This window comes from Falco punctatus (assembly GCF_963210335.1).
Source record: "Falco punctatus genome assembly, chromosome: 14".
NCBI lineage: Eukaryota > Metazoa > Chordata > Aves > Falconiformes > Falconidae > Falco > Falco punctatus.
Genome location: NC_137594.1, coordinates 23,248,325 through 23,260,747, shown reverse-complemented (window position 1 = coordinate 23,260,747; position 12,423 = coordinate 23,248,325). Strand labels below are relative to the sequence as shown.

Here is a 12,423-nt window from a genome sequence, read left to right as displayed (position 1 = left end):
CACCCTGCAGCATTCAACTTTTCCAAATTGCATTTGAAGCCCTGCCTGGGATTCATTAGCAGCAGAAACAAAACTAATCAAAACTGTGTTCTATGTGGGATTTAGCTGGTGAAAGCTGAGCTTTGAACACCGAGGAAAGGACTCAGCCTCGACATAAAAACCTAAACCATTTCTGAGTTGCTGTGTAGCTAGTGCTTCCCCTCCTCTCTCCAAGCGAGGAGAGACCACTAAAAATCACCAGTTTGCCTAAACCTAGCTGCTAAGGAAAACAAACTTTAAGTCCTGTATTTGCATTTCTGCCTGTTACCAAGTGCCAGATGCTGTACAAACACTGTGGGAGGGCAAAAGGATGAGAGACAAGTGCGAAGTGCAAACTCCTTGGATTTAAGCATAAGAAAGGAGAACAACTAGATACCCACAGCTGGGCAGGAAAGAGCGAGAGTTCAGGGAAGCAACACTGCGCAGGGTTAGTCTCGGCACGCCACAGCCCGAGCACCAAAGGGTGCTCGTTAGAGCAACGCGCTTGGAAATCCTTTTGCAGCAGCACTCTGGGTGAACGTGAACAGAGCTCAAAAATCCCTTCGATTCCCCTCTGGGCAGCCAGGCTTGACAAGTCCAGGAGAGTCTTAATTACAGAGGAATATAATTGGATAAAATAGGATTGCACGTGATTTCTGCTCTCTTGACGACAGCATGAGGACCCAAAGGGCAAACGTGGCTCGTGCTGGAGCTGGCGTGCAGGACGCGCGCTTGATGTGCAGGACGCGCGCTTGCCCTTCTCACTGCCGCAGCCGCCAGGCAACACCTGGGGCAGCTGTGTGAGGGACAGGCTGACTCAGCCGCTGAATCACAACCAACTGCAATAACGCCTGTTTAAGTACAATTCCGAGCTTCCACAGAACAGCCTATGCCAGTTTCTCTATATATCTATATACAGACGCACATGTATGTCTATATGATGAACATATATGTATTTATACATGTATATATGTATAAAATGACTGCCTAGGAAGCTGGGCAGCAAGTGTCTGAGATTTGCCCTCCCCACAGCTTCTACTGCTCTGCAGCTGCAGAAAACCTCCCAACAGCCAACAACATGCAGTTTTCACTCCATTTTTCCTTTTTGCTCCACAGCCATGAGGGACTTTCCATCCTCAGGTAGCGTCTGCACTGATTTTTCTCCCCCTGTTTTTGTGTCCCACCAAGGGAATTTTCTCAACATTTAAAGCTCCCAAGCCAGAGGACCGGGGTCTGGGTTTGCTCTCAGTAAAATCAGAAACTTTAATGTTTGCCTTTGCTGGATACCAGCCTCCCCACATCTGAGGCACTGCCCATTGTTTCAGCAGCTTCATGCACCCATAGCAAAGCTTCTCTGTCAGTGAAATTCTGCTCACAACTCCTTCTTACCAGAATAAGGGCAGATGCTGTTTCAGTGCCTCGGTATTATCCTCCCTCCTTTCTGATGCTTCACTGGTTACAGACCCACACTGCACGCTAAAATCTCCTTCGGCCACTTTCTTCTCCCTGGCTGCTCCTAAACAACTGGAATCTGGTGGCTGGTCCTTCATTTGGCTACAGCCTACATCAGTCGCTACAGAGTTATGAAACCATCTTGAAGATTGACTTGAAAGAAGTTACACATGTTGAGTGCAACTCACTGATGGGTAAGAAAGCAGAAGGCATGAAGGAGTGAGCATATGCATTTGTGCATGTACGACCATTGCCTAGAGGAGGAGGAGGAAAAGGGTAGCATGTTTTCAGGCTTCTTTTAGTGAAGCGGAGAGCCAAGAGCCTCACGTTCCAGCCAAATTCAAGATCAAGCCACACAGAGATGTGAGATACATCAGTCACTTGATATGCAGCAACTTGCACAACAGCAACAAATCGCTCTGTACAGACACTAATGTCACCTCCAGAGGTTTTTTGCATGCTTCACTTTTTTACATGTCCCGACAGCCACGTCATTACACTGCACAAATATCACTCCGTAATAGTACACCGCAGCGAGGACAGAATGGACTGTGGTGTCCCCTGTCTGCTCTGCACTGGCTCCCTTTTAGTGAGGTCCTCCATGGTCAGGAGGGGATTGTGACACCTCCAGTACACCCTTGGGCCTGCATGGGGAAGTGGATGCTTTCTCTGTGGTCTTCAATTCACATCTCACTTGTGACAGGCTGAGCCAAACTGCTTAATTATTCAGTGATGGGCTGGGACCTCTCTGCACTGTGCTGTTCGGCCACTTGTGCCTTGGGAGATGTGGAGCTGAAACTGAGCCCGAACACCCAGCACATCTTTGTTGGGCCGCCTTTCCTCGGGGTGGCTGACAAAGCCAGAAACAGCTCCCTGGTTTAAGAGCGTGCTAAGATGTGCTTGGAGGATGAAGCCCCTGTGGAGCAGCCAAAGGAGCCTGGTCAGAGGCAGCGAGTGCTTGGGAGAGCCCTGTCCATATGTCCACAGCTTTTGATATGCAGATGGAGCCATTGTGAGCCTCAGCCCCATCTGTACACTGAGGGGAGCTTCATGTCCAGATTGCTTGAACAGATCTATTTAACTCCCGTGACTAAAGGGAATTCCAGCCTCCAGGAGGATCCGAGCATCCAGATGGATGCCAGCACATGAACATTCAGAAAATCTGTCACCCTGCACAGCTCCTAACCCAAGATCAGAGTGGAAAAAAACCCACCCAAAGACCACATTTTGCACACATGCACAGGGCTAGGGTCAGCTGAGGAAAGCCCTCTGCTTGCATCACATCTGACACCAAGTGCAACGCGCTCCCTTTACAGCACAGCTGCAACACAAGCTGGGAAATCCCTAAACCTGCTGGGAGGAAATGCTCCTTCTCTGCCATTACCAACTGGCTACCAGTGTCACCATCCAGCAGATTGAATCCCACCCCAGTCAGAGGGAGCTCCAGACTCCCAGACCACTGTCAATTTATGCTCACAGGCAGCCAAGGACACCGAGGAATATTTACACAGAAGTGCTGTGGCAGCCACACATGAATACAGAAGATGCTTTCAGCACATCTAGCATTGCCCCACTGCATACACAGTGGTGGCAGAACATGTTGGCACTCCTGTGATCTGGGAAGGCAGCTGAAGGGTGATCAGCCTACTCAAAAGATGCTACTCGCTGGCTGCCTCCCCCAGACTCTTCTTTCTGCTGTGCCCTCCAGCAAGGAGGAGGATGTGGCCAGCACAGTAGGAGGCAGAAAGACACCAGGCAGATGAAGGCTTCGCCCCCACCTCACACATGCCACAAATACATCACACAGACCTCATACTGTGCTAAAGCAGAGCCCAAAGTGTTGGGCAGATGCCCAAAAGCATCTCAACCCAAGAAGACCTCACCTTCAACTGCAAATTGTGCTTGGATTGAGCACATGAAAACCCCTAATTAATTTACTGCTGCCCTGTAATACTGACAGACAAATTTATGCACCAATCTAACACCTGTGTTGTGCAACTAGAAAAGAGTACCAAGTGCGAATGCTACCTACCACTTAGCATTCGCCTACTGTCACAGAGCTTGCGTGTGGGACCTGGGGCACTGCTGTGATGCCAATTTGGCAATAAATTCACTGATGAGACAGAGAAGAAAATAGACTGGGCACCAGCAGATCTAGCAGTGAATTACTGGAGAATTCATAAAACAGAACAGTTTCCAAATCACTAATTTTGCAAGACAGAAGAATAAGGGAGAGCTGTAGCAGTTCATATTTAAATGTTCAGGACTTCTTGTTTGTGCAAGAGGGCTATCTCAAACTCTGAGGCAAAGCAGAAACTTTCTGATACATGAGTACCTTTTGATGGGAACGTAAACATTACAAGCTTATTAACCTTGCAAGAAGGCTTCTCCAGCAAAAACCTGTCGGGAAAGAGAAGGGAGAGATTGCATGCATTAACCTTGCATGAACTCTGCCAGAGGATCAATTTTCCAACCTTGAGGCTCAGTCCCCCAACTGCTTCAGGCTGCACATGCAAAAGAACACCCCTGAAATGGGAGCGCAAATCAGACTAGATGTCTGTCTAGGGGCATGACTTCACAAGTGTAACTGAAGAAGGAGAGAGGGAAGAGAGAGAGATCAGACAGCTGCTGTCAGTGCTAAAGCCAGACAACAGTGCCTTCCCCTACAGCATCAGGAAGTCACAGCATATATTCCTCTCTGTTGTGCTACTCAGATCTTCCATCATCACCTTGAGAACTTGCACCAGATGAAAGCTGTTATGTGGGAATGTTGTGCAGCCCAGCCCCAGAAACATAAAGCCAATCTCTACACAGAGGTAAAGAGAGAACAGCATGTGTTAAGCCTCTCCCAGAGACTTTATTTTAAGTCACAGCAAAAACCTCATTTGCTCAGAGGTGCTAGGGGGCAAAGCCGTGTTCTGACTTGAGCATGACTGCTAGCAAGAGACAAGCAGCATGGCACCTGCATCTCTGTTCATACCAAGTGTGCTACAGTAAGGACATATCAAATGCCTCTTTTTCCAATTTAGTGCGGAGTTCTACTCTCCACTTCTCCTCCAAGTACATTCCCCAAGTGGGGAATCATAACAACACCCTTTCAGCAAAATTCTCAAACTGTGCCAAACAGTCTGCAATAAAAAAACCAAAACAAAACAAAACACACTTTCAGGTCACAGCCACCAGGATCCTTTCCAGCTTCCCACAGACCAGCATTCACAACCCTCCTTTTCCTCATCAAAGCCTAAGCAAAAAGAAACACCAATAATTTATCACCTAAAGGGAGCTTGATTCCCCCCCCCCCCCCAAAACCATCATCTGCAACATTATATCCATACATGGTCAGAAAGGAAGCACAGCAGAAAATGAGCCATCAGCAGGTTGCTGTTCTGAATCTTTTGGGGAGAAGTGAGAAGTAACAACATCTGCAGAAGTCAGCTAATTTATCATGCCCTGGATTTCTGCTGTCACATCTAAGATCAGATCCATCTCTCGAAGCTGGGAATGCGGTGCCAGCAGGTCTCAGTCACTCAGGGGACAGGAGCCCAGCAAACCCTGGAGCAGTTGAGGCCAGCAGCCTCCTCTTGCGCTGTCCACAACCTGTAACAGCAGTCCAGGCAGCCCAAAGGGTACCACCTGCCCCATGCACACATCCAGCTGGTTTGGAGGCACGCAGTCCCAGCAACAACTTTCTAGCTGCAGTTAAATTATGCCCACTGAAACGATCATGCAATAACCTCTAATAAAGAGACTGAGGGACAAACAGCACAACCCTGGGATTCAGAGGGACCATGCAAAGATGCACACAGCCCGCAGGGCTCTGTGTGAGCGCACAAAAGATGCACACAAAGCACTCTGATTCATGCTGGATGCATACAGACGCGCACAAGCAACCGCGTGAAAAGCCTTCTCTACATTGTTTTAAACAATCTCAATACAACTCACAAGTCAGCTGGGGTGCCGGGCACTTGGTACTTCCAAGAGCGTTTTTGCAGTGTCTGTCTGCTGTCGGCGTTAGGATGGGGTGTATGCGACTCGGAGGGAAGGTGCATGGAGATGCGCAGAGGCTCTCCTGCCAGCGGGGCGGGAGGGGTGGGCAGAAGGGCCCCAACCCCTCTGTGGGCCCCAGAAGCAGCAACACTTGTTCACAGGATGGAATGAAAAAAGGCTGGCATTCCTACAGCAGCAAGGACAATGGGGAGGGATGAGGAGGCACTGCCATAATCAAATGCAGGCCAGCTGGCCCTCCCCCAGGAAGGGCAGGCACCTCCTTCACTTGCCAAAGGCTTTGTTTTCTAAGCCACAAAGAACGAAGTGTCTGAGGAGGAGAGCCAGCGGAGGAGGAGAGTGGAGAACCCGTGTGGGGGCAGATGCACGTATGAGCGCAGGTAGTCCGCTCCTCGCTCCTCAAGGATGTCACCGCAGATGGAGAGGGCTTGGGCCAACAATCCGCCTGCTCCAAGTAGAGCTCTGAGCTCGTAAGCAGCAGAAAGAAGCCAGGGATGGCTGGAGATCACTACTGAGGAACCAGAATCGGCACAGGCTGATAGCCGGGGGTCCTTTGAGGGAAGGGATCCAAGGGTGGCTGACAGAATACCACTGAAAGAACAGCTCACAGAGCAGAGCCCAAAGAAATCCCAACAGGGGAAACACTTCCATTTCTCAACCCACGAATCCTGAGCAGCAGGACTCAAGAGCCTCTCTTGGAAAGCAAATGCAAAGTAAGGGCCCAAGCTGTACGAGGCTCCTAAGGCCAGGGCAGAGCAATGCCCATACTTTTCCCAAGCACCAAAAGAGGCAGCATTTTGCACAACATCCTGACAAGCAGGAAAAAGCCCCTGGAGCTGCCTCAGGCCCTCCTGTAATGATACAGGCAGCTCAGCTGCAGGCTCCAGGCCCCACACCACCGCATGGCTGCAGGGTGTGCAGACGCTGAGCTGGTGCGATGGGACTCTGCCCTTTCTGGTTGGGTCACTGCTTTCTTCCAGAGTGACTTCTGCCAGCAAGTATCACACACCTTCACTACTTTCTGTAGGACTGGTGGTCACCCCAGGGCTGGCAGATACTACGCCGTGTGCTCCAGTGCATTAGACATGCTGCTGCGAGTTAGGCAGGTGCGGTCCTGACAGGGGACACAGCCCTCACACAGCCGTTTCAAGCCTGTGGTCCAGGCAGCTGGGCACTTTGCTTATGGTAAAGTCAAAAGCATGCAAAGACCTGGGAAATAATTTCACCCAAAGAAAGGCTGAAAAAGGAAAAAATGTGAAGGCTAACAAGGTGAGCAAGGAGAGGGAGACTTGCTCTAACTCCTCCTGGCACTGATGGTGTGCCTATGGCAGTGTTACCTGGAAGCCAGGACAGGCAGTGGGAGAGAAGGGTACCGGGGGATGCCCTTTCAAGCACCCCAGAAAAAAGCAGACATTAGTGCTTTTGGTACAACATACACACCCTTGCTTGGTCAGCTTCCCAGTTCTCCCCCAACGCACTGTGTGGTGCCAGATCCCAACAGTCTTGGAACTGAGTAAGCAAGGGACAGCAGCCAGAGCAGGCCTGATGCCACAGGAAGATGGCAGGTCCCCGAGTGTGCCCGCAATGAGTTTGTGGTACTGGAAAACAATCCTCTGTCCACAGTCAGAGATGGGGAAGGCAGCTTCCTACACCACTCCGCCGGCCTCAGCCCAGCCGTCATCCAGCTCCTGTCAGGCACCAAGTGCTCCTGCCGCAAAGGAAGTGGGGACAAATGGAAACATCCAGCTTGGCATTGGACATGGCCTTGGGGAGGGAACCCTGCCAGCCCATGTGCAAGCTCCATGTGGTCTGGCCCAGCTCAGCCTGCCTCACCGCAGGGAGTTCTGACAGGCCATCAGGAGCTGTCAGGCAGTGAAAAAACACGGTACAGCCTCCTGATGGACCATATGGGGTTGTGCTGTCCTGTCCCATGGCCTGTCCAGCAGCCACAGGCAGCACCCTATGAAACACTGCCCCACCACAAGAAAGTCCAGCAAGCAGAGCCTCCCGTTCCTAGTAGGCAACAAAGTACATGAGGGATGAATAACATGATCCCTGTGGTGGGTGCTCCACTCCCCTTGGCACATGCTGAGATGTTTGGAGAGATCTGAGCTTGCCAGCTCATTACTGCAGTGTACATTGCTTACGCATCTTCAGGCTTCTTCCCTAAATCCTGGGGTCTGGCATGCCACAGGCTCTTTACAAGAAGGAAAAATCAAGGACATTGCTTAGTGCAGACTTCTGCTGTTGTTATCCCCCTCAGATATTAGGGGAGAGAGAATAGGGTTAGGCTGACACTGACAAGATCACTGCAGGAAGGTCAAAGCAGCTCAGCATCAGAAGAGAGAAATCAGTTTAGATAACATCTTCTGCTTTCCCCCCACCTCCCAGACTACACCACCGACTTTGCTTTGGGAAGGCAGAAAGTATTCTGGAGATCAAGATCAAAATAACCAGCACTGAAAGAACTTTCATGCTGCGCAGCAATTTCTGCACTCATCCTACAGCTGCAGGATGTATTCCCAACCCCCAACCCCTGGTTTCAGTTGGCCATCAGCTCAGAATACACACATGCTATATTTACAACACTGGCATTGTTTATAGTTCTGAAACCAGTGAGATCAAAATCCTCCTCCCTCACTAAGCGAGATACCTCTCCTCCACACCAAAGCAGTGTGCAGACACACTGTGCTGCTATCATTCAGTTTTCACTGGGGCTGTGCATCATGAAAGGCATAACCAAGAGGGATGACGCTGTTGCTGCCAAGGACTGCATCCCCAGTTGTCATCCACCAAAAAGAAGCTGTACGAGTGGTACTATGATGCCCTAAGAAAAGAAATGGGCCATTGTTGGGGTCTGTATAACACTTGAGCCTCTAAGAACGGCCCAGGCTTTGAAAAGCTTTGAAGCTGTGGAAGAACACGTATCACCAACTATCCTGGCAGCCCAAGAGCTGCCACCGTGATGTAGTTTCCATGCCTGAACAGAGAATGGATCAGCCATCGTGTGCTACAGTCCAGGTCTGGTGCTCCAGAGATTTCCAGGCTGGGCGGGGTGGGTTCATACAGGACCAACGTTTGGCTTGGCCATGGAACTGCCAATATGCCGAGCAGGGCTGGCACCTTTACATGCCCCAGTTTATCAGAAGAACAATGACAAAAGCCATCCTTAGCAGGATCCTTCCGAGTACCCCCCATGACGGCAAGGGGTGTTCAGGGACCAGAGCAGGCCCTGAATGTCTGTGCTCAGTGAGTGAGCAGAGCACAGGTTCTTGCCATTCTCTTACAGCATGAGAGGCACTTTTCTCTCCACTGCAGGGAGGAAAAAGTAAATTACGTATTCCCATAGCAAGAGCGTTCTGCACCCTCACAAGAAACTGTACAGATGATCTAGAGCAGACCTGCAGAGCATCACCAAACAAACGCAATCCGTACATGTCCCGACAGCAATGTTCTGGGCTGCTTTCTCTACTTTCCTCCCTCGCACAGGATGCTTCGCGATGTTTCCATGTTAACTGAATTTCTTTCCCCCTTCTCTGAGCACTTCTGGCTGCCAAGGCAGCTCAGAGACAGCAGCTAAGTGCCACCTACATCTGGTACAGCTTAACTTTTAGTGTCTATTCTTTCTGGAATTTGAGAACCTCAATACCCAATGTTTGTACAAGTGTGGAATAAATGGAGTACAGACTCCCTGGCCTTCAGTGCTTGCCAAAGCTGTATTTTAAAATGCACTTAGAAAATCCTACTGTTTATTCATCTGCAACTTTAGAAATTAAAGGACACGAAATCCAACTGCAGGTCTGCTGAATGGGTGCATCTGCATTAAATCAAACAGGTGAGAAGGCCAGGCACTCAGCACAGTCACCACACGCATCCCCTCCTCCTGCTTTCCAGATGCCTGGGCCAACCCAGTCCCCTCGTTTGCTCAGCCACACTTCCCAGCACCCTGTTCTGGTGCTCCGTTTCCTGACACAGGCCTCCACGAGAGAGAAGCTGGGCTATATTTAGGGCTGAATCACAGGGTGCTACTCCTGATGTGTCAACAGGCTGAATTTACCAGCATGTAAGGACACAGCACGAACACAAGGCAGGTAGCCTACCCTGGCATGGTGGCCAAGACAAGCAACCAATCTCTTGGCCCTTATTGTCAGAGCCAGCACCACCATAATCCTGTCTGCTGTGGCCATGAGAGGGGCCCTAAAGCTACAGCTGAGACAGGAAGACCTCTGTTCTTAACACATGCAGACATTTTATTGAATACACATCCATCCCTTCTTCCACATACTGACTTGAAAAAAATCACTGCAGACATATGAGCATGAGGGAGCTTTGACAGGTCATAGGTCCAGCTCCCTGTCAGTGCACACACACTGTTTCACACCTTTCATAAACAAGCAAGTTCTGGATTGAGTCCAAGCAGGCTTTTTACTCCGTCCTCTGTGCAGAAGACGCCTTGTCTTACCTTGTCAAAGAATTCGTACAGCCTGACCGTCTCACAGATTCGGTGCCTGTTTTCATCCAGTTGAGTGCAGAACTCCTCCAATTGATCTTTGTAGCTCTGCAGCTTTCCCCTGTAAGAATGCACATCCACAGATGGAAAGTCTTCCCATCGATCCATCTTTTTTAGTGCTTCCTGCCCTCTTCTGCAATATTCCTGAAAGCAAAATGGGATTGCATTTGAGGATAGAGACCTGACATGGACAGTAGATAAGTCTTCAAGGTCATTAATAGCTAGGGCTAATTAGACTGTTTCTTAAGGTTCAAATCACAGGAGCAGGGGTGTACTTGTTTACAGAATAATTCTAGAGAACCCTGACCTCTTTTATGATTTATGTTAGCCACACAGCTGCTTGTAAAGGCCTATATGGCAGCTTGTAAAGGCCTATGCAGCAAGGCCACCGGTCAATTAAGATCAGAGGCAGCGTCACAAGCACATCAAGGGAGTAACCAAAAAAAATCCATCTTCTATCACAGTAGTTATTTTCCTGAAGACTGGCAAATACCATCTACTAATGCGCTGAGCTGGTGGCTTTGTCTACAAGAGAGCAGGGAGGCTAAACAGTGCTAAGGAATGACACACACCTTGGTGATGAACCCTCTACCAATGCCATCTTAGCATCATGGGTTTGGCTGAGCATGTACAAGGCACATACGCTACCAAATCAGACCCTGGGGAACACATTTTTCCAATCAGACAACACTTACACTGGCAACAAGATCAAACTCCCTGAACTGCTTTTGTGCTTGAAGCAGCATCTCCAGAGAATCATCCAGGTTGATTGTTTCCTTTAGCCGTTTTCTGCCAACATTCTCAATCCAACCGCTGACCTAGGAGAAAAGGGAGAAGCTCCACTATTAGTCACCCTGTGCTACTCACCAGGGCAGGCCTTCATGTGGAAAGAGCAAGGAACTGCTCTCTTAACTGGTCATTTCATTACTGGAAAGAACGTGCATGTACACTTCTCCCCCCATCCTAGCATTTCAGCCTGAGCCTCCTGCTAGGAGTCTTTCCACTTCAAGTTACTGAGTAATTGCAAAGCTCTGCTATTGCTCACTAGCCTTAGGCATAAACACGGCAAGTAGCTGCTTGGGCTCTGTTTAGGGTGAGCCATGACCTAATGCGAGCTCTGCAACCTGCAGGCTGGCCTGATGTTCTTATTATTGTTACCCCCAAGTGGGATAAAATCCCCCCGCAGCCAGATTTCCTACATCACTTCCCTTTTCTGACTGGCAGGACATGAACTACATCAGTATGAACATACTGACAGATTCTCCCCCTTCTGCAATGTTACATGGTTCTCTAGGACTCTCACCTACTGGTTTTCTGAAAGCAGCTCACTGCAAAGCTATGCAGTAACTGCAGGTTCCTCAGCAGCGCCCAGCCACTGCTGCAGTTATAAGCCCATATCCTCAAACATGGATAGAAGACTAACAAAAGCATCCTAAAAACAAAGCAGACACAGGAGGCCGGGCAGGGTAACACAGCATCTCCATCAACAGTGGGTTTTAAAAACTCATCAGTAAACTTGTCTGCAATGCTTCAGGCATAGCTGCACCTCGGGGAAGGGACAGGCTAAATGTTTCTTAATTCCCATGCATCCTGTTTTCCTGTATTATCTAAATCCATATCTCAACTCAGCCCCACAGTCAAGGACAAACTCCTAGTCTTGTGAACTGAGAGAGGGTCTGTGCCCACAGACCAAGCCCACGAGAAGATGGGGGTGGGTTCCCAGAATGGGACCCTTACTGCAGCTGCTGCCTAGAGCTCCTAGGCAGGCTTAAAAGCAGGAGCAGCTGCTGCCATCATTGGTGATCTGCAAGCAAAGTAAGCTAGGAGCAGTCAGCTTTGCTTAATTCTATCAAAAGAGAGTTCAGCTTAAAGCAGGGGCAGGCTGCAGAGCCTGCCTTTGTGCATTTTTTCATTTCTGTTTGGTATTAGGAACCTGTGTGTTTAAGGCAGTTTTTCTAGGTTCTTGCATCACACTTCTTGTCCTGAACACATAGTACATGGCGCCTGAGTGTCTACCTCCAAATGGGAAGTCATTAAAACTCTTGGATCCACTTTGGCCTGTGAAAACATCAGGTAGGCTACAGCCTCCTTTGCAAATTCAGTTCTCTCCAGAGGAGAACAGCCCAGAATCCTAGAAGAGCAATGGTGAAACTGGTCCTAGTACTGATCTTTAAGGACGCAGGTTCCTAAGGTGAGCTCCAAAGAGCACACAACCCTTCACAGACACAGGGTAGTAAGCGATACATAAAACTTCTCACTGTTGACAAGCTGCAGCAACAGAGACTATGCGACTCCGTAATCTCGAGGTTGAGTTCACGCTTAGGCATCTGTAACACTGAAAGAAATGATCAGACCTCAAGGGACACTCAGGCAGCCTGAGCTACTTTATGAGTTTTTAAGGTCCTCTACCTACACAGCTATAGGTTGCAAAGGTCTTT

The 12,423-nt window shown here is 49.4% G+C and overlaps 1 protein-coding gene across 4 annotated transcripts in view; it reads right to left on the bottom strand.

The window, feature by feature from the left end:
- The window catches only part of PLEKHG4 (pleckstrin homology and RhoGEF domain containing G4), an 89,427-nt gene that overhangs the window by 17,016 nt on the left and 59,988 nt on the right, over positions 1–12,423 (bottom strand). For all 4 annotated transcript variants that reach the window (XR_013931940.1, XM_080411106.1, XM_080411107.1 and 1 more), the window contains exons 12-13: positions 10,681–10,803; positions 9,938–10,129 (exon numbers count right to left, since the gene is read on the bottom strand). Coding sequence is in view for 3 of the 4 variants with exons in the window: in XM_080411106.1 (XP_080267232.1) it covers positions 9,938–10,129; positions 10,681–10,803 (315 nt within the window). In the remaining variant the exon portion in view is untranslated. The remainder of the gene's footprint in view (positions 1–9,937; positions 10,130–10,680; positions 10,804–12,423) is intronic.